This window comes from Schistocerca gregaria, chromosome 2 (genome assembly GCF_023897955.1).
Source record: "Schistocerca gregaria isolate iqSchGreg1 chromosome 2, iqSchGreg1.2, whole genome shotgun sequence".
In the NCBI taxonomy this organism is placed as follows: Eukaryota; Metazoa; Arthropoda; class Insecta; order Orthoptera; family Acrididae; genus Schistocerca; species Schistocerca gregaria.
The window spans coordinates 381,671,073-381,692,517 of record NC_064921.1 but is presented as its reverse complement, the minus strand read 5'-3'; the positions used below and the strand labels follow the sequence as shown (position 1 = coordinate 381,692,517).

General features: G+C 42.7%; 1 protein-coding gene across 1 annotated transcript in view; it reads right to left on the bottom strand.

Annotated features, from left to right (window-relative positions):
* LOC126320637 (venom serine carboxypeptidase-like) overlaps nt 1-21,445 on the bottom strand; it is a 107,087-nt gene that overhangs the window by 33,858 nt on the left and 51,784 nt on the right. Inside the window, exons 4-5 of the mRNA XM_049994082.1 lie at nt 9,986-10,132; nt 7,451-7,525 (exon numbers count right to left, since the gene is read on the bottom strand). Of these exons, the coding sequence (XP_049850039.1) occupies nt 7,451-7,525; nt 9,986-10,132 (222 nt within the window). The remainder of the gene's footprint in view (nt 1-7,450; nt 7,526-9,985; nt 10,133-21,445) is intronic.

Genomic DNA, 21,445 nt, shown 5'->3' with positions numbered 1-21,445 from the left:
ACAACATATTTTCCTATCGTCTTCTTATCATGAGTTCCATACATTCATCACTGTTACTGGTGCACGACCCGTACGAGCCGAAACGCTCAGTATACCAAACGCATTACTCCGAGTGCGATATTTCCGTTCTGCACACAGGATTTTGATTCCAGATTTCCTTTTTGTTACTGAGTTTGAGGCGGATCCATCAGATCCATCTCATATACTTTCATAATATATTAAGTCAGAGACTGAATAGGTGTTTAAGGAGATCAAACAGCTAACGTCACAAGTGCTTTACTTAGCGTGTATCTGAGGAACATGAGAACCAATCTGATATTCACCTAGTGAGATGCGGAAAACCACCTAAAAACCACATCCAAGCTGACCAGCTCACCGACTACTCCCCGTTAATCAACCGGCGGGATTAGATCCGAGACCGGCAAACATCCACGCTCCGAAAGCGGTTGCTTCGATATGTGGGCGAGCGAGAGGAATCTATGTAAAATATTTTTGTTTTTTGTTGTCGCTTCCTATTTGTACACGAATGTCTTGAGGAAGATAGTGAGTCGTTTTACAGTTTTTACGTTGTGTTTTGTGTACCTGAGCCTTAAACATATTCTTACCCTATCGTAATTTAATCCTATGTGCCTGACTGAGGTGAGTGTATGTGAATTTCATAAGATTGGACAGTATCTGCAGCCCGTCACTGCAATTTTGACAACTAGTAGTAATATAGGTAGAAACGCAAAGAGGTCTAACTGTACCGTCAAGACAGGTTCTCGGAGAGATAAGTTCAGTTCCGTTAGTGGAAGAAGCCGTGATCCTCTTTGGTTGCCACTGCCTTCTCACTTTGAAAACAGAGAACGGTTGCGGTATGTGCGCTGTGGGAGACTTCATAAGAACACACTATGGATTGAGGTTTGTTGAATGTACTTAGTGTGTCAAATTTGTAATTAATAATCTTTATTTCAGTACTTTGGACGTTAGGAGGAAATATCATCAGCTACTATAAGGGCAATTCCGTGCGCATGTTAATTATTAGTACGTTTTTGGTAGGAAGAAGTTTATGTGAGGGTCGGTTTGATACCATGTATGGTACAGTACAATAAAACATTATTCTCATGTACAGCTAGTAAAGTGTAATTATTGATTCCAGTGTATAGGTACATTCGTGAAGTATAACTGTACAAAACGCGAAGTTGAATTTTCGTATTTTTAATGACTTGTGGGCAGTTGCAGGTTGGTGGCTGTGTTTAACCGCATCTCCACATGCCTATTGGTAAAGGTCAAAGTCATGCTTCCATTAATCTTCACTAAGTACGCTATCTAATCAAAAATCAAAACCATCCAGACACTAGTATGCAATGCACAGTTGGCTACATGAAGGCACGCAGTATTGTGTTGTCAGTATAGAAGCAGTAACAGTAAAATCGCTGTTTCAGGAGAACTCAGTGATCTCGAACGTGTGCTATCATTACACCGCACTGGGATTAACAAATCCGTCAGTAACATTTTAAACCCTTCTTCCCATATCGGCCGTTGGTGATGTGATTGTAAAGGGGAGACGCGAAGGAACAGTCTCAGATATACAAAGATCAGTAAGTCCTCAGATACTGATGAAGAAGGACCGTTGAGCTTCACGGAAGATGGTTGTGAAAATTGTATGAACTCCGGGGAAGGAATCAGTCGTAAGTTCGAGAGTGCTGTCAGCAGTTCAACTAGTACAATGACCATGAGTAGGCAGTTGAAAAAGAATGGGGCACAATGGTCGAACAGCTCCTCATCACCCGCACATCTGTAATCATTGCTAAGCGACGCCTCAGTTCCTATAAAGAACGACGCCTCTGGATATTCCGATAGTCGGAGCTAAGCGACACTTGGAGTGGAGTAAAGAGAGATGTTACAAAATAGTAAATGAACGGAAATGAGTGTTCTGTAGTGATGAATCACGCCATACCCTGCGGCAAACCGATGGAAGGATTTGGGTTGGCGAATGCCAGGAGAACGTTACCTCACCTAATGCATACTACTGACATTGAAGTACGGAGAAAGTGGTGTTACGTTATGGGGCTGTTTCCCATGGTTAATCTAAGATCCTCTTACTATGTTTAAGGAAACACTAAATTCAGAAGGATATGAAGGTAATTTACAGCACTGTGTATAGCGTACAGTAGAGGAACACTTCAGAGACGATAGCTGTTTGTACCAGAATGATAATATACTCTATAATAAATCAGCATCTTTGAGGCATTGACTGTTGGACAATAACATACATGAAATAGACTGGCGTGGACAGAGTCCCAATCCAAGCACAACAAAACACATTTGGGATGAGTCACAACGCCGACTTCGTTCAAGCGCCCAACATCACTATCTTTTTCTGTTTTTGACTCCTGCTGGTAAACTCAGCGCCATTCCTCCACGAACGTTGAGATACACTATTAAAAGTGTCCCTAACAGAGTTCAAGCCGTCATAAGGACGAGATGTGGTCATACCTCACATTACTGTTCACTTGTCCATATACTTCTGATCAGATAGGGTACAGGTAATGTATGCGTTGGTTTCGAAATTTAAGTTGATTTTTCTCGCAGAATAGATACGTTCTCTTTCCATGTGTTACTCAGAATTCAAGGAAATTCAGTTCTTTGTTAAAAAATGGATAAATCTTAAGTTGCGGTATAGAACGACCACCTACGTATGTGGATTATTTTTCTTAGTCCTTGTGTCGCATAATTTAAGGGAGCCATAACTTCTCTGCTTAGTATGCAGTACAAGTGGTAGCAGCCATCGGTAGTGGAGAATCACATTTATTATTATTCCTTTGATGAAAGGGCTAGCATGTGAATGCGTTATTTTCTATCCTAAACCCGTAGATCTTTTATGTAAATATTGATGCCTCCTCCAACTACATGGTCCTCTGCGGCAACATGTAGTGGACATAGAAAGCTAGCTATTCTCTGTGATACATTGGTAAATTCACTTTTTATTGACGTGGAGACCATGCATTTATATTGCGTTGTAGATTGTATTTTGTTTGTATGTGTCAGTCGCTTCAACCATACTTTAAAAATAAATCATTTGAATGGAATATTTACAAGAAAAACAAGGTCTTGCATGTTACCATCCCACCAAATCCTTAATGCATCAACAAAACATAGGTTTACCTGAAGTAGGTGTTGTGCTCTTATTTTTCCGCTGCATGGTTCAAGTAAGATAAGATCACCCATCGCGTGTTATAAGAAAATCATCAAGTAGAGAGAAATGTGAGTATTACCTCTCCTCTCTTTATAAATTACTATTATTATTGATATATTTTTCATACGGAACCTAGCCACAATATATTTTTCCTGTAATAACTTCACCTAATTGTGACCTTTATAGCCATCAAAGCGAGTAGACAGCTGGATCTAAGTGTAGGTCATCGCTCTTAATTATTTACGGAAAGTATGTTTCTAAGTATTTGTTCGTTCTGCAGATTGTACCCAGTGTCATTTGTGTCGATTATTGTCAGGTTATTGTCTTCAAACAGTCTGGTTTTGGTACATACTACCTCCTTCCAAAATATGGAAAGCTAAGAGCTTGCAGTAGAAGAAATTTGTTTCACTGTACCAAAGATAAAGAAGAGCTCTTACTTCTTAAGTTACACATTTTAGAGCCAATATTTACTACGCTTTCTTGCTTCGAATAATCGTTCCATACATACTACAGGGTTATAAACACAAAATCAAATAGGAGTAGGTTTAATAATGAATAGGAAAATAGGAATGCGGGTAAGCTACTACAAACAGCATAGTGAACGCATTATTGTGGCCAAGATAGATACGAAGCCCACACCTACTACAGTAGTACAAGTTTATATGCCAACTAGCTCTGCAGATGATGAAGAAATTGAAGAAATGTACGATGAAATAAAAGAAATTATTCAGATAGTGAAGGGAGACGAAAATTTAATAGTAATGGGTGACTGGAATTCGAGTGTAGGAAAAGGGAGAGAAGGAAACATAGTAGGTGAATATGGATTGGGGCTAAGAAATGAAAGAGGAAACCGTCTAGTAGAATTTTGCACAGAGCACAACTTAATCATAGCTAACACTTGGTTTAAGAATCATGAAAGAAGGTTGTATACGTGGAAGAACCCTGGAGATACTAAAAGGTATCAGATAGATTATATAATGGTAAGACAGAGATTTAGGAACCAGGTTTTAAGTTGTAAGACATTTCCAGGGTCAGATGTGGACTCTGACCACAATCTATTGGTTATGACCTGTAGATTAGAACTGAAGAAACTGCAAAAATGTGGGAAATTAAGGAGATGGGACCTGGATAAACTGAAAGAACCAGGGGTTGTACAGAGTTTCAGAGAGAGCATAAGGGAACAATTGACAGGAATAGGGGAAAGAAATACAGTAGAAGAAGAACGGGTAGCTCTGAGGGATGTAGTAGTGAAGGCAGCAGAGGATAAAGTAGGTACAAAGACGAGGGCTGCTAGAAATCCTTGGGTAACAGAAGAAATATTGAATTTAATTGATGAAAGGAGAAAATATAAAAATGCAGTAAATGAAGCAGGCAAAAAGGAATACAAACGTCTCAAAAATGAGATCGACAGGAAGTGCAAAATGGCTAAGCACGGATGGCTAGAGGACAAATGTAAGGATGTAGAAGCTTATCTCACTAGGGGTAAGATAGATACTGCCTACAGGAAAATTAAAGAGACCTTTGGAGAGAAGAGAACCACGTGTTTGAATATCAAGAGCTCAGATGGCAGCCCAGTTCTAAGCAAAGAAGGGAAGGCAGAAAGGTGGAAGGAGTATATAGAAGGTTTATACAAGGGCGATGTACTTGAGGACAATATTATGGAAATAGAAGAGGATGTAGATGAAGACGAAATGGGAGATACGATACTGCGTGAAGAGTTTGACAGAGCACTGAAAGACCTGAGTCGAAACAAGGCCCCCGGAGTAGACAACATTCCATTAGAACTACTGACGGCCTTGGGAGAGCCAGTCATGACAAAACTCTACCAGCTGGTGAGCAAGATGTATGAGACAGGCGAAATACCCTCAGACTTCAAGAAGAATATAATAATTCCAATCCCAAAGAAAGCAGGTGCTGACAGATGTGAAAATTACCGAACTATCAGTTTAATAAGCCACGGCTGCAAAATACTAACGCGAATTCGTTACAGACGAATGGAAAAACTGGTAGATGCAGACCTCGGGGAAGATCAGTTTGGATTCCGTAGAAATATTGGAACACGTGAGGCAATACTGACCTTACGACTTATCTTAGAAGCTAGATTAAGGAAAGGCAAACCTACATTTATAGCATTTGTAGACTTAGAGAAAGCTTTTGACAATGTTGACTGGAATACTCTCTTTCAAATTCTAAAGGTGGCAGGGGTAAAATACAGGGAGCGAAAGGCTATTTACAATTTGTACAGAAACCAGATGGCAGTTATAAGAGTCGAGGGGCATGAAAGATAAGCAGCGGGTGGGAAGGGAGTGAGACAGGGTTGTAGCCTCTCACCGATGTTATTCAATCTGTATATTGAGCAAGCAGTAAAGGAAACAAAAGGAAAATTCGGAGTAGGTATTAAAATCCATGGAGAAGAAATAAAAACTTTGAGGTTCGCCGATGACATTGTAATTCTGTCATAGACACCAAAGGACTTGGAAGAGCATTTAAATGGAATGGACAGTGTCTTGAGAGGAGTATATAAGATGAACATCAACAAAAGAAAATCGAGGATAACGGAATGTAGTCAAATTAAATCGGGTGATGCTGAGGGAATTAGATTAGGAAATGAGACACTTAAAGTAATAAAGGAGTTTTGCTATTTAGGAAGTAAAATAACTGATGATGGTCGAAGTAGAGAGGATATAAAATGTAGACTGGCAATGGCAAGGAAAGCGTTTCTGAAGAAGAGAAATTTGTTAACATCTAATATAGATTTATGTATCAGGAAGTCGTTTCTGAAAGTATTTGTTTGGAGTGTAGCCATGTATGGAAGTGAAACATGGACGATAACTAGTTTGGACAAGAAGAGAATAGAAGCTTTCGAAATATGGTGCTACAGAAGAATACTGAAGATAAGGTGGATAGATCACGTAACTAATGAGGAGGTATTGAATAGGATTGGGGAGAAGAGAAGTTTGTGGCACAACTTGACTAGAAGAAGGGATCGGTTGGTAGGACATGTTTTGAGGCATCAAGGGATCACAAATTTAGCGTTGGAGGGCAGCGTGGAGGGTAAAAATCGTAGAGGGAGACCGAGAGATGAGTACACTAAGCAGATTCAGAAGGATGTAGGTTGCAGTAGGTACTGGGAGATGAAGCAGCTTGCACAGGATAGAGTAGCATGGAGAGCTGCACCAAACCAGTCTCAGGACTGAAGACAACAACAACAACAACAACATATCCCTGAACACTGACCTTTCCTCTCAGAACACCCTCTATACTTAGTAAATTTTCTCATGAATGACTATCAGTAGTGAAACGTTTTGTGTGTTCTAGTTCAAATCTGTTCTTTTGTTCCGATATTTATGCTGGATAAATATCATAGAAGCCAAAAAAACTTCAGACACACTGAAATTATGAAGTACAATTTTCTATTATCATTATTTGCTTCTGATGCAGCGATGGATAATATGCTATATGGCTCTCTTATGAAACGCACCAAGACCTGGCATTAATTTTCCAGAGTATAATATTGTATTACAATCAACAGTTATAACCGTCAATCGATAGATCTCGTGCATGGTGCCGGGTTTATTACTACTGATTAGCCAGCCTTTGTGGCCGGGCGGTTCTAGGCACTTCAGTCCGGAACCACGCGGCTGTTACGGTCGCAGGTTCGAATCCTGCCTCGGGCATGAATGTGTGTGATGTCCTTAGATTAGTCAGGTTTAAGTAGTTCTAAGTCTAGGGGATTGATGACCTCAGATGTTAAGTGCCATAGTGCATAGAACCATTTGAACCATTTTTTACTGCTGCTTACGTTGATCATTCTGCTGTATGATCTGAAGTAATAGTGTACTTAATTTAGATGCTCTGTAAATCCGTTGTGTTCTGACGTAAACAAAGGTAGTAAGCTATTTTTATAACACACTTAACAAAATGTATTTGAAGAGTGTTATTGTAATCAAAAACTTAACGACAAGTAGCAATCATAATTTGTCTCGTATTATGTCTCAGAATGTCATAATAGTACTTTGTATTTTGTGCTGTCTCCTGTCTTCGTTACCCATGATATATGCTCTTAAAATCTCCGTCTATATCAAAGATGACATTTTGAACAGATATAATTGATTAAATCTACGAATGTTCGGCATTTGGGGATAGAGATTATTGTAAAATTCAGCAAACTATTATTCAAACGACAAGCTCTACATCCGACTGTTTATGTTCAGGTGACCTACGAAACATGCCACTATCTCTTAGCTAATAGCAGACAGTGTAATTACGTACCTTGGAGATTAATGGGTTCGTAGGCGACCTTGTTGCGTTCCAGTATCGTGTAGCCCACTACCGGGATGTATTTTCCTGCGAACATAAGAAATAAATCGAAGAAACTTAACGTTGTAAAAGTAGTATTTGTTTCTTTACTGACATTCAATTGATCAAAACATTTCAAAGTTCTGCGCTTAAACATTTGCTTGCTGGCAAGAGAAGGAATATTTGTGGTGAGGCACAATAAACGCTGTGCTCCAGCGCTAAGTATGCAATGAATTAAAATGGTTTTTAACATTTTCCTCTCACCGGAATGGGTCCTTCGAAAAACTTGAGTGTACCACAGCCACAGTAGAAGATATTTCTCTAATTTCAATTTTAAGTTTGTACACAAATAAAAGAAACTATGTATTCTGAGCTTCTTCTACTATCAAGTTTAACGGATTGTTTCACAATCATTTTATTTTCAGCGATTCCAATGATGGCCCAACGATAAACAACTGAAGATGATGGGATTATAATAAATAATGCACTGGAGAGAAAGTGAATGTCTTACACTCACTGAAAACTGTGGCTGACTGGATGTGGAGCTATCATTTCATTAATAGTGAAAGTACTTTACAATTTCAGGCTTATCAATTCCAAATAGAAGACTGAAGCAGTGACGCATAGTTAAAAATGTATTTACGAATTTTAGAACTACGCTACATTGTTTTTTTGTTTTTTTTTACGAAGTGTCCCATAATTTACGTAAAACCCATACGAAAGAGTCAAATCAAACCGGAATAAATAGTGTTCACCAGATAATAAAAAGTGAATCAGCAGCAATGATTGCCAGTACTTTACTACCTAGATTACAATTTCCTGTGTTCAACTGCATGCCTAGATAAATGAGATGCAACTGTGAAAACACGTTGGACTCGATGAAGAATGAGGGAAGCTCTGTAGAGCCATAAACTGCAAGGAGACAGTCCCCCAGCCCTATCTACAGGTATATATCAAAGATGAAGGTCGTGAGAGACCGTCGGCTCGCTCGAATGCCGCCAAACCGAATTTAAAGTATATGTGGAAACGACTGCCAAGGATTCACATAAATAATTTAAAAGTGGAAGTAAGGAGTGCCACTTTACTTATAGGGGTCCTACAAAATTAGCCAGTGTAGGAAAGTAGGCTGAGTAAGGGAGAAACTGGACACATTTTTGGAGCATCAAGCTTAAAAAGTTTTTTAACTGGTTAATCACCTGCAACACAAGTAAGGGGGCCAAACAAGAGTCTTGAAGAATAACTGCTTATTGGTCAGCAAGCGCAAGAATTATTATTCAGCCAATCAAAATCACACTGCGCCGAAAAAGTCAGAGCACAGAGTTTTCCTTGGTGGGAGTGCCCTGCAGGGAGTTACCTCTCAGGCTGGCATCTTCACAGGCAGGCTTCTAGGGCAGGCCTCTTCTTTGGCAACTTCACTTCTACACGACTTCTCCAGGCTCGTCTGCGATGAGAGTCTCATCCGGCCAAATAAGCTTAGACAAAGAACAGGGAGGGGTTGGTATCAAGCAAATGGCTGATTTAGGAGCCACCTTAGCTGTCACTTGCTGGTTATACGTATGGCGAGATCCAGCTGTAACAGCAAAGCCATCTCTAAGGAAAGGCAAATCATTGATAACGATGTTCAGTAATTTCGGTCTTCATTCCAAAGACTTGTTTGCAGTTAGAGGTTCAACATGTTTTCAAATCCGGCAAAGGTGCACATGAATATTCTTCTGTAGAATTTTCTGTCTCTCTGCACTTACCGTTGGCGATCACGATACGCCTCCCACGCATGTAAGTATGTGCATTCCCTTATTTTGCACTCCAGATCCCCTATTAAAGTGTGCCAAGGCATTAGCTTAGCAGTTTCAATTATTGTTAAACCTAATTATTGTGAATTTTATTACATATGTGTAACAAACTCCGTTCATTGAGATCACTGTTTACTTTCACTGTCAGATTAATTCCTTTATGATTGATCTGATGGGTGATGATTTACTTATTTCAGATATTACAGTGTGAATTAATACGTTTAATTAGAAATTACAACTGAAATACTCCACTCAAACGATAGACAAGAGCTCGAAAACGCCAGTTTAAAGTCCAATCGCCACTGGATTCCCAGCTAGCTAGAGTACCGACATGGAAGAAAGTTCAGAGACGCTCTGGATTATACGACGGCCGCAGCTTGGAAACCCCAGATAGTGCCATAACCAGCACGGGATTATTACGCGAGTCCGTCCGCTGTCACAATGGAGTCTGTAAGTGCCACAGCTCTGCACGCGTCCGGTAGTTCTAGGAATTCTCTGCACCACTGCCAGTGCGAGTGGTCACAAACGCACGTTTTACCCGTCCCTAGTAGGACAGAAAATGGATCCGATAAAATGTAGACAAACACAAACTCTCAGAACTGTACTAAAAAAAAATCATCTGTTCCTCATAACGCATTTAGATCTACAGTTGTGCACAATAGCTTTCAGGCTGTTGGTCTCACGTGTAGCAGTAATAAGTTCAGCAGTGGGCAAGTACCGGCAAAGGATTCTCCTGCGACGAAGAAGGGCCGTTCCCGGAGTCCCGGGAAGAGCGTGAAGAACTGCTGCAGCGCCTCGTACAGGTCCTCGCCCACCTGCGGCATGTCCGTCGCGTAGCCTTCGTCGCGGTCCGTGAAGCTGAAGCCTGCAACACCACGGCCACTCTGAGCTCTTTTCTCTCACAGAAAGATTAAGCGCACAGTAGGACAGGTTGTGTGTTTTCAGTTTAGTGATTAGAAAATTTAGTCATATGAAGAGCGGAATTTGCATTATTACAAGCAAAGAACATCAGTGAGAAAGTTAATTTTAACTATAAAATTAGCCGATGGTTATCTCAACACTTAGTATGAGTCAGTATTTCCATTATTCTCCCATTAGAGAACCAACAGGAACTTAATGAAAATGTTTACGCAATCATCGGCTAAGAAGTTATCAATTATGATTAGTCAGTTGAAACCTTGAAACCGGAATAACCGTTAAACAATGTATGTGAGTATTCACTAAAATAAGCTTTGTTAACGAAATTAGCACTCATTCTTTTGCAAACGGTGTCATACAGCCTTTGTATCCTACCACTTGGTAAGGTGTCCTACGACTGCTGTAATTTGTACTCCATATCATGCAAGTTGCTACTGGACACACGTTCTACCAGATCTCGCTGGCCAAAGGAGCACCTCATGACGTGCACCCAGTTGATAACGACACATGGCACGTATGGACAAGTGTTGTAATGTTAAAAATTGGAGTCAGGATACTGTCCAATGGGAGGAAACACATAAGGACGCAGAGTGTCTTGTAATATACCGCTGATTACCTCAATCGCTATCAGAAGTGACTTCAGTTCTTCACCGTTGTCTCCTCACAAATCGTTGTTAGGAACAATATTGAGCTGTCTCTCCAAAACACTGACATCGTCGCCACACTCGAACACTATGGTCATCGGTGGAAGTGCAGATCCGCTGCTCGTCAGGACAGCCCATGCTTTCCAAGTTAGCGGCATCCAGTGCAGGGGAAGACGATTCAGGTGCACGGGTTCAGCAAGTTCCGTGACGAGACGATGTGTTATAGTGAACACATTGCTTATGTCTGGCTGGAAGGCGCCGATATGAAGCAACTTCGATGTCCTTGGTTCACCCTATTATTGACGATGCATGTAGTTTCCCTCCTCCTCTCTTTCAGCTCAAGATCTGACCTTTGTTACATCCAAACGCCCCACATGCCCCACAAGGTTGAATATTGTACGATTCGACTAGATGCTCCCACGCAGATCATCAATGATGCCTCCTCCAAAAAAGTTTGGTATCACTCGCATGACTAGCATAGTTAGCGTTTTTTTTTTATCGCAAACCTCTTTTTCTGTGCTCTTTATACCACTAGGAATAGCTGTGCATGTGCAGTGGAAGTAAAATTAAACCAGTACTGCTCAACAGAGCAATCACAAACGGAGCAATGTGTATGGTATACATCGTTCAGTCCGTCAGTAAACCTCGAAGGATCATTTCAAGACTGAGCCGTGATTGCGTTGCCACTTTACGGGAAGAATGATTGACAGCTCGGGCAATTGCTCTCCGGATTGTCGTACACAACAGCGACGACATTCAATTATTACACCACTACCATGAACACACAGCGTTAAAGAGCCCTCGCATTAGTCGTCCGTAGTGCACAACTCCAGACGTCGGTCGGAACCTAGACGGGTTGGACAAAAATATGTCAACATCGCGAAAATGCATTCTTGAACATAAATGCATGTGATAGCCAAGTCTTCAACTTGCGCTGTTGCATTTGACTGCGAATACAGCTGTGTGTGTAATGTCCTCAATACGTTAAGAGTGCCAGTCGTGGTCCAGTGTTCTGTGTAGAAGTGGTTGCATTATGTCTACATCTACATCTACATTCATACTCCGCAAGCCACCCAGCGGTGTGTGGCGGAGGGCACTTTACGTGCCACTGTCATTACCTCCCTTTTCTGTTCCAGTCGCGTATGGTTCGCGGGAATAACGACTGTCTGAAAGCCTCCGTGCGCGCTCAAATCTCTCTAATTTTACATTCGTGATCTCCACGGGAGGTATAAGTAGGGGGAAGCAGTATATTCGATACCTCATCCAGAAACGCACCCTTTCGAAACCTGGTGAGCAAGCTACACCGCGATGCAGAGCGCCTCTCTTGCAGAGTCTGCCACTTGAGTTTGCTAAACATCTCCGTAACGCTATCACTGTTACCAAATAACCCTGTGACGAAACGTGCCGCTCTTCTTTGGATCTTCTCTATCTCCCCCGTCTACCCGATCTGGTACGGATCCCACACTGATGAGCAATACTCAAGTATAGGTCGAACGAGTGTTTTGTAAGCCACCTTCTTTGTTGATGGACTACATTTTCTAAGGACTCTCCCAATGAATCTCAACCTGGTACCCGCCTTACCAACAATTAATTTTATATGATCATTCCATTTCAAATCGTTCCGCACGCATACTCCCAGATATTTAACAGAAGTCGGGGCTAAGTGAATTAGAATATGGTCACATTGTTGGTGTTCGTATGGTGAGTTCTTTCGTAACTATGGTAGCCGCAGTGAAGAGCCATTGTGTAGAAGGTTTATACCGCATACAATGAAAGCGGGAAAATATAACCCGCTAAGTAACAACGCGGCCCGAAGTTGTGTTGATTGATCCTCACAGATACTAGATGAAGAGAGTTGTGACAAAAAAGAAGAGGACCCTGTAAGCACCTAAAAAACACGAAGAGGGCTCCGGAAATAGGAAATTATAGGACGAGCTGCAGTTCCAAAACCACTAATCAGTGCTGTTAATGCCCCTAACAGAGAAACGTGATGATGAAACCATAAAACCTCGACTATGGAGCAATGGGAGAAAGTCAGTTGGTCGGATAAGTCTTGTTTCACACTGTTTCCAACTTCTGGCCAAGTTTACGTCCCTAGACTGAAACATGGCGGGAGTTCGGTGATGATTTCGACAGCTATACTCCATGGGCCCTACGGCTATCGCGTTACTGCCAAGGATTATGTGACCGTTTTGGCTGATCAGATCCATCTCATTGTACAATGTATGTTCCCCAGTGGGGATGCTGTGCTTCTAGGAGGCAGAACTGCTGTTCGCACAGCTCGCATCGTCCCTGACTGGTTTTGTGAAAACGAGGATGAATTGTCGAGTCTCCCCTGGCCATAAGTTTCCAGATCCCAATATTACTGACCCTTTGTAGTCTACTTTGGTGAGAAGGGCGAGTCACACCTATCTGTCTAAAGTTGCCACTACTTTGTACGAGGCATGTATAAGAGTTTCTTGAAATCCGTACGGGACCTATATTTATCCATCCCGAAACGACTGGAAGCTGTTTTGAATGAAAAGGATTTCCTACAACGTATTAGACGCGTCTTTCTCAGAGCTGCTATCTACTTTCTTTAGAGGCAAATGGAAGAGCTGAGTCGGCCCACAGTATCAATTGAGCGTTAGTCGTTCATTAGGTACTTCGGTACAAACCCTCAGCACCTTACTGGGCGGAGAACGTTGGCAAGGGAAAATGTGCAGCGGAACTTGGATCATTGGCGACGAATGTGTCTTCATCAATGACTGCAGGATTTATGACGTATTATGATAGTGAAGTAAGACCGCGGAGGTGGTCAGGTACCTATAAAAAGCTAATGGGTTTTGCACAAAGGTGGGTGTAACGTAATTTGGGAATGAAAGATATATGAACGTCAGACGCATCTCATCGCCATAATGAGTAATTTGGGTGCTGTACTGTATATGAACAGGATGATGCAATCTATTATTCAGCATAGAGACGTTTAGGGGATGGGTTCGTTTTTCATGCCGTTAATACAAAAAAGCCTTCCAAAGCTCTTTTAAATTATGATTCTAATACTGGAATTCCTATCTCTTCTATGTCGACTCTTGTTTCTTCTTCTATGACGTCATCGTGCAAGTCTTTCCATTCAGAATTTAAAAGAGTTTTCGAAGGATTAAGACAAAATAAGGCAAAAGGAATATATAACATTCCATCGGAATTTCATGAATCATGGACCTTGCCGTTGGTGAGGAGGCTTGCGTGCCTCAGCGATACAGATGGCCGTACCGTAGGTGCAACCACAACGGAGGGGTATCTGTTGAGAGGCCAAACAAACGAGTGGTTCCTGAAGAGGGGCAGCAGCCTTTTCAGTAGTTGCAGGGGCAACAGTCTGGATGATTGACTGATCTGTCCCTGTAACACTAACCAAAACGGCTTTGCTGTTGTGGTACTGCGAACGGCTGAAAGCAAGGGGAAACTACAGCCGTAATTTTTCCCGAGGGAATGCAGCTTTACTGAATGGTTAAATGATGATGGCATCCTCTTGGGTAAAATATTCCGGAGGTAAAATAGTCCTCCATTCGAATCTCCGGGCGGGGACTACTCAAGAGGACGTAGTTATCAAGAGAAAGAAAACTGGCGTTCTACGGATCGGAGCGTGGAATGTCAGATCCCTTAATCGGGCAGGTAGGTTAGAAATTTTAAAAAGCGAAATGGATAGGTTAAAGTTAGATATAGTGGGAATTAGTGAAGTTCGGTGGCAGAAGGAACAAGACTTTTGGTCAGGTGAATACAGGGTTATAAATACAAAATCAAATAGGGGGAATGCAGAAGTAGGTTTAATAATGAATAAAAATAGGAGTGCGAGTAAGCTACTACAAACAGCACGGTGAACGCATTATTGTGGCCAAGATAGACACGAGTCAACGCCTTCTACAGTAGTACAAGTTTATATGCCAACTAGCTCTGCAGATGACGAAGAAATTGATGAAATGTATGATGAGATAAAAGAAATTATTCATATAGTGAAGGAAGACAAAAATTTAATAGTCATGGGTGACTGGAATTCGAGTGTAGGAAAAGGGAGAGAAGGTAACATAGTAGGTGAATATGGATTGGGGGTAAGAAATGAAAGAGGAAGCCGTCTGGTAGAATTTTGCACAGAGCATAACTTAATCATAGCTAACACTTGGTTAAAGAATCATAAGGTTGTATACATGGAAGAATCCCGGAGATACTAAAAGGTATCAGATATATTATATAATGGTAAGATAGTGATTTAGGAACCAGGTTTTAAATTGTAAGACATTTCCAGGGGCAGATATGGACTCTGACCACAATCTATTGGTTATGAACTGCAGATTAAAATTGAAGAAACTGTAAAAAGGTGGAAATTGAAGAAGATGGGACCTGGATAAACTGACTAAACCAGAGGTTGTGCAGAGTTTCAAGGAGAGCATAAGGGAACAATTGACACCAGTGGGGGACGAAGTACAGTAGTAGAAGAATGGGTGGCTCTGAGGGATGAAGTAGTGATGGCAGCAGAGGATCAAGTAGGTAAAAAGACGAGGGCTAGTAGAAATCCTTGGGTAACAGAAGAAATATTGAATTTAATTGATGAAAGGAGGAAACATAAAAACGCAGTATATGGAGCAGGCAAAAAGGAACACAAACGTCTCAAAAATGAGATCGACAGGAAATGCAAAATGGCTAAGCAGGGACGGCTAGAGGACAAATGTAAGGATGTAGAGGCTTATCTCACTAGGGGTAAGATAGATAATGCCTACAGGAAAATTAAAGAGACCTTTGGAGAAAAGAGAACCACTTGTATGAATATTAAGAGCTCAGATGGAAATCCAGTCCTAACCAAAGAAGGGAAAGCAGAAAGGTGGAAGGAGGATATAGAGGGTCTATACAAGGGCGATGTACTTGAGGACAATATTATAGAAATGGAAGAGAATGTAGATGAAGATGAAATGGGAAATACGATACTGCGTGAAGAGTTTGACAAACCACTGAAAGACCAGAGCCGAAACAAGGCCCCGGGAGTAGACAACATTCAATTACAACTACTGACGGCCTTGGGAGAGTCAGTACTGACAAAACTCTACCATCTCGTGAGAAAGATGTACGAAACAGGCGAAATACCCTCAGACTTCAAGAAGAATATAATAATTCCAATCCCAAAGAAAGCAGGTGTTGACAGATGTGAAAATTACCGAACTATCAGTTTAATAAAGCACAGCTGCAAAATACTAACGCGAATTCTTTACAGACGAATGGAAAAACTGCTAGAAGCCGACCTCGGGGAAGATCAGTTTGGATTCCGTAGAAATATTGGAACACGTGAGGCAAGACTGCCCTTACGACTTATCTTAGAAGAAAGATTAAGGAAAGGCAAACCTACGTTTCTAGCATTTGTAGACTTAGAGAAAGCTTTTGAGAATGTTGACTGGAGTACTCTCTTTCAAATTCTAAAGGTGGCAGGGGTAAAATACAGGGAGCGACAGGGTATTTACAATTTGTACACAAACCAGATGGCAGTTGTAAGAGTCGAGGGGCATGAAAGGGAAGCAGTGGTTGGGAAGGGAGTGAGACATGGCTGTAGCCTCTCCCCAATGTTATTCAATCTGTATGTTGAGCAAGCAGTAAAGGAGACAAAAGAAAAATTCGGAGTAGGTGTTAAAATCCATGGAGAAGAAATATAAACTTCGAGGTTAGCCGACGATGACATTGTAATTCTGTCAGAGACAGCAAAGGACTTGGAAGAGAAGTTGATCGGAATGGACAGTGACGTGAAAGGAGGACATAAGATGAACATCAACAAAAGCAAAACGAGAATAATGGAATGTAGTCAAATTACGTTGGGTGATGCAGAGGGAATTAGATTAGGAAATGAGACACTTAAAGTAGTAAAGGAGTTTTGCTATTAGGGGAGCAAAATAACAGATGATGGTCGAATTAGATAGGATATAAAATGTAGACTTGCAAGTACGAATTATTGAACGACCCCCGGCTGCAAGCCCGAAATTTGTTTGAACAATAGTTCTCTTTTCCCCAAAGATCTCTTTAATTTTCCTGTAGGCAGTATCTATATAACCCCTAGTGAGAGAAGCCTCTACATCCTTACATTTGTCCTCTAGCCATCCATGTTTAGCCGTTTTGCACTTCCTGTCGATCTCATTTTTGAGACGTTTGTATTCCTTTTTGCCTGCTTCATGTACTGCATTTTTATATTTTCTCCCTTCATCAATTAAATTCAGTATTTCTTCTGTCAGCCACGGATTTCTACTAGCCCTCGTCGTTTTACCTACTTGATCCTCTGCAGCCATCACTACTTCATCCCTCAAAGCTACCCATTTTTCTTCTACTGTATTTCTTTCCCCCGTTCTTGACAATGTTCCCTTAAGCTCTCCCTGAAACTCTGTAGAACCTCTGGTTTATTCAGTTTATCCAGGCCCCATCTCCTTAAATTCCCACCTTTTTGCAGTTTCTTCGGTTTAAATTTGGAGTTCATAACCAATAGATTGTGGTCAGAGTCAACATCTGCCCCTGGAAATGTCTTACAATTTAAAACCTGGTTCCTAAATCACTGTCTTACCATTATATAATCTATCTGAAACCTATCAGTATCTCCAGGCTTCTGCCATGTATACAACCTTCTTTTATGATTCTTTAACCAAGTGTTAGCTATGATTAAGTTGTGCTCTGTGTAAAATTCTACTAGGCGGCTTCCTCGTTCATTTCTTACTACGTTTCCTTCTCTTCCTTTTCCTACAATCGAATTCCAGTCACCCATGACTACTAAATGTTCGTCTCCCTTCACTATATGAATAAATTCTTTTATCTCATCATACGTTTCTTCAATTTCTTCGTCATTTGCCGAGATAGTTGGCATATAGACTTCTACTACTGTCGTAGGCGTGGGCTTTGTGTCTATCTTGGATACAATAATGCGTTCACTATCTTGTTTGTAGTAGCTTACCTGAACTCCTATTTTTTATTCATTATTAAACCTACTCCTGCATTCCCCCTATTTGATTTTGTATATATAACCCTGTATTCACCTGACCAAAAGATGTTCCTCCTGCCACCGAACTTTTCTAATTCCCACTAGATCTAACTTTAACCTATCCATTTCGCTTTTTAAATTTTCTAACCTGACATTCCACGCTCCGATCCGTAGAACGCCAGTTTTCTTTCTCCTGATAACAACGTCCTCTTGAGTAGTCCCCGCCCGGAGATCCGAATGGGGGATTATTTTACCTCCGGAATATATTTAACCAAGAGGACGCCATTATCATTTATCCATACAGTAAAGCTGCATGCTCTCGGGAAAAATTACGGCCGTAGTTTCCCTTTGCTTCCAGCCGTTCGCAGTACCAGCACAGCAAGGCCGTTTTGGTTAGTATTACGAGGCCAGATCAGTCAATCATCCAGACTGTTGCCCCTGCAACTACTGAAAAGGCTGCTGCCCCTCTTCAGGAACCCCATGTTTGTTTGGCCTCTCAACAGATACCCCTCCGTTGTGGTTGCACCTACGGTACGGCTATCTCTATCGGTGAGGCGCGCAAGCCTCCCCACCAACGGGAAGGTCTATGGTCCATGTGGGTAGGATCGTCGACATAAGTAATTACATTACCTATGAAAGTAATGTTACCGTGCATGTGTTTTGCGATTACTTACAATTACACTCCTGGAAATTGAAATAAGAACACCGTGAATTCATTGTCCCAGGAAGGGGAAACTTTATTGACACATTCCTGGGGTCAGATACATCACATGATCACACTGACAGAACCACAGGCACATAGACACAGGCAACAGAGCATGCACAATGTCGGCACTAGTACAGTGTATATCCACCTTTCGCAGCAATGCAGGCTGCTATTCTCCCATGGAGACGATCGTAGAGATGCTGGATGTAGTCCTGTGGAACGGCTTGCCATGCCATTTCCACCTGGCGCCTCAGTTGGACCAGCGTTCGTGCTGGACGTGCAGACCGCGTGAGACGACGCTTCATCCAGTCCCAAACATGCTCAATGGGGGACAGATCCGGAGATCTTGCTGGCCAGGGTAGTTGACTTACACCTTCTAGAGCACGTTGGGTGGCACGGGATACTTGCGGACGTGCATTGTCCTGTTGGAACAGCAAGTTCCCTTGCCGGTCTAGGAATGGTAGAACGATGGGTTCGATGACGGTTTGGATGTACCGTGCACTATTCAGTGTCCCCTCGACGATCACCGGAGGTGTACGGCCAGTGTAGGAGATCGCTCCCCACACCATGATGCCGGGTGTTGGCCCTGTGTGCCTCGGTCGTATGCAGTCCTGATTGTGGTGCTCAACTGCACGGCGCCAAACACGCATACGACCATCATTGGCACCAAGGCAGAAGCGACTCTCATCGCTGAAGACGACACGTCTCCATTCGTCCCTCCATTCACGTCTGTCGCGACACCATTGGAGGCGGGCTGCACGATGTTGGGGCGTGACCGGAAGACGGCCTAACGGTGTGCGGGACCGTAGCCCAGCTTCATGGAGACGGTTGCGAATGGTCCTCGCCGATACCCCAGGAGCAACAGTGTCCCTAATTTGCTGGGAAGTGGCGGTGCGGTCCCCTATGGCACTGCGTAGGATCCTACGGTCTTGGGGTGCATCCGTGCGTCGCTGCGGTCCGGTCCCAGGTCGACGGGCACGTGCACCTTCCGCCGACCACTGGCGACAACATCTATGTACTGTGGAGACCTCACGCCCCACGTGTAGAGCAATTCGGCGGTACGTCCACCTGGCCTCCCGCATGCCCACTATACGCCCTCGCTCAAAGTCCGTCAACTGCACATACGGTTCACGTCCACACTGTCGCAGCATGCTACCAGTGTTAAAGACTGCGATGGAGCTCCGTATGCCACGGCAAACTGGCTGACACTGACGGCGGCGGTGCACAAATGCTGCGCAGCTAGCGCCATTCGACGGCCAACACCGCAGTTTCTGGTGTGTCCGCTGTGCCGTGCGTGTGATCATTGCTTGTACAGCCCTCTCGCAGTGTCCGGAGCAAGTATGGTGGGTCTGACACACCGGTGTCAATGTGTTCTTTTTTCCATTTCCAGGAGTGTATTTTCGTGATGTCTGTCCCCGTTTGGAAACTCCCCATTTCTACAAATACGGTCAGAAACACGGTGCACGTTTTTGAAGCATCACACTTGCAAGTTAGTTTATAATTCTACAGATTTCACATCATTTTATCTGGTAACACGACTGCTGATAGAGCCTCGAAGGTAAACGAGGACTACGTGTTTGAGTAGCTAGTTAAACAGTGCGAACATTAATAAAACCGACAAACTGAAGGGACCGATTCCTGGCTGAAAATGGAGGAAAAAAGGTCCTACGAACATGTGTCCGGAAATGTATCGTTGCCATGGCAGATGGCGCTGACAACTGAAAGTTCCTCTCACAACGTGCTTTGTGTGTTGCAAGCCGTGCGATTGATGCAGCGAACTGTAAGCAGCAGACTGGTCCGGTATTCATGTCGGGAAGAAGCACCGATGGCGTTTATGTAGGGCAAGAAGATGGAAAAGGTCGAGAGGCAGCGCGGCTATACTACCCTTTTTGGTCATTCATGTGATCATTGGTTCTTTCAGACAGACGAAGGTGTAGGACAGCGGACTGTACGTAAGCCAGATTTGAAGGACCCGGTTCTGTAGGATATTGAGATGAACTCTAGTATCCGTTCTATGCTAGTGGCCCGCCAACGTGTTGTAACTCAGAGAACGATTATGTGTGCCCTGCATCACAACCGTTACTATCCCTGTCATCTACAACGACTGCAAGTACTATAGCAGAGGACTTCCCTCTACGGGAAGTATGTTGTCAATGGTTTCTGCAGCAGACCATCACAATTATGGGATTTCTGTCATCAGTCCTCTTCATCAACGAAGCAACTTTTACTACAACTGGCATCATCAGTCTGTATAATCGACGTGGGCTGTTGAGGCGTCTTGTCAGCATCGGTTCAGCATCATGCGTGGGTGGATATTTTTGGCGACCACATACTTGAACTAGTTTTTATTCCAAAACGCTTCGACGGAGGAACATTCTGGGCTTCCTGCAGAATACTCTGCCTGGGCTACTTGAGAATGTGCCTTTGGCAGTACGACAGATTAAATGTTTTCTGCATGATAGAGCACCACTCCACTTCCACATTACAGTACCTGAATAACATCTTCTCCAGATGTTGGATAGGACACAGAGGACATGTTAGATCACTGGATTTAAGCCCCCTGGATTTTTACGTCTGAGGGCATCTGAAAAGCGTTGTGTATGCTGAAGCAGTTCCTGATGTGCAGACCCTTCAACGGCGTGTTCACGATCCTGTGACGCTATCTGGGAAGAGACCGGAACGTGCGAAAGAATGCGGCAAACCCTGATGCGACGTGTGAACACATGCATTGCATCCCATGGAGGCCACTTTGAAAATCTGTTGTGACGTGGGTACGATACATCTGTGTACTGTGTTTCGGAACGATCTGTTGTCGTTGCACGCACGCCACCCCTTTCCGCACACGTGTTCATAGGATCTTCTTCCCTCCACTCCCAGTCGGGAAGACGTCCCTGATATTTTTTGGTTTTACTCATGTTCGTTGTTAATATCCGC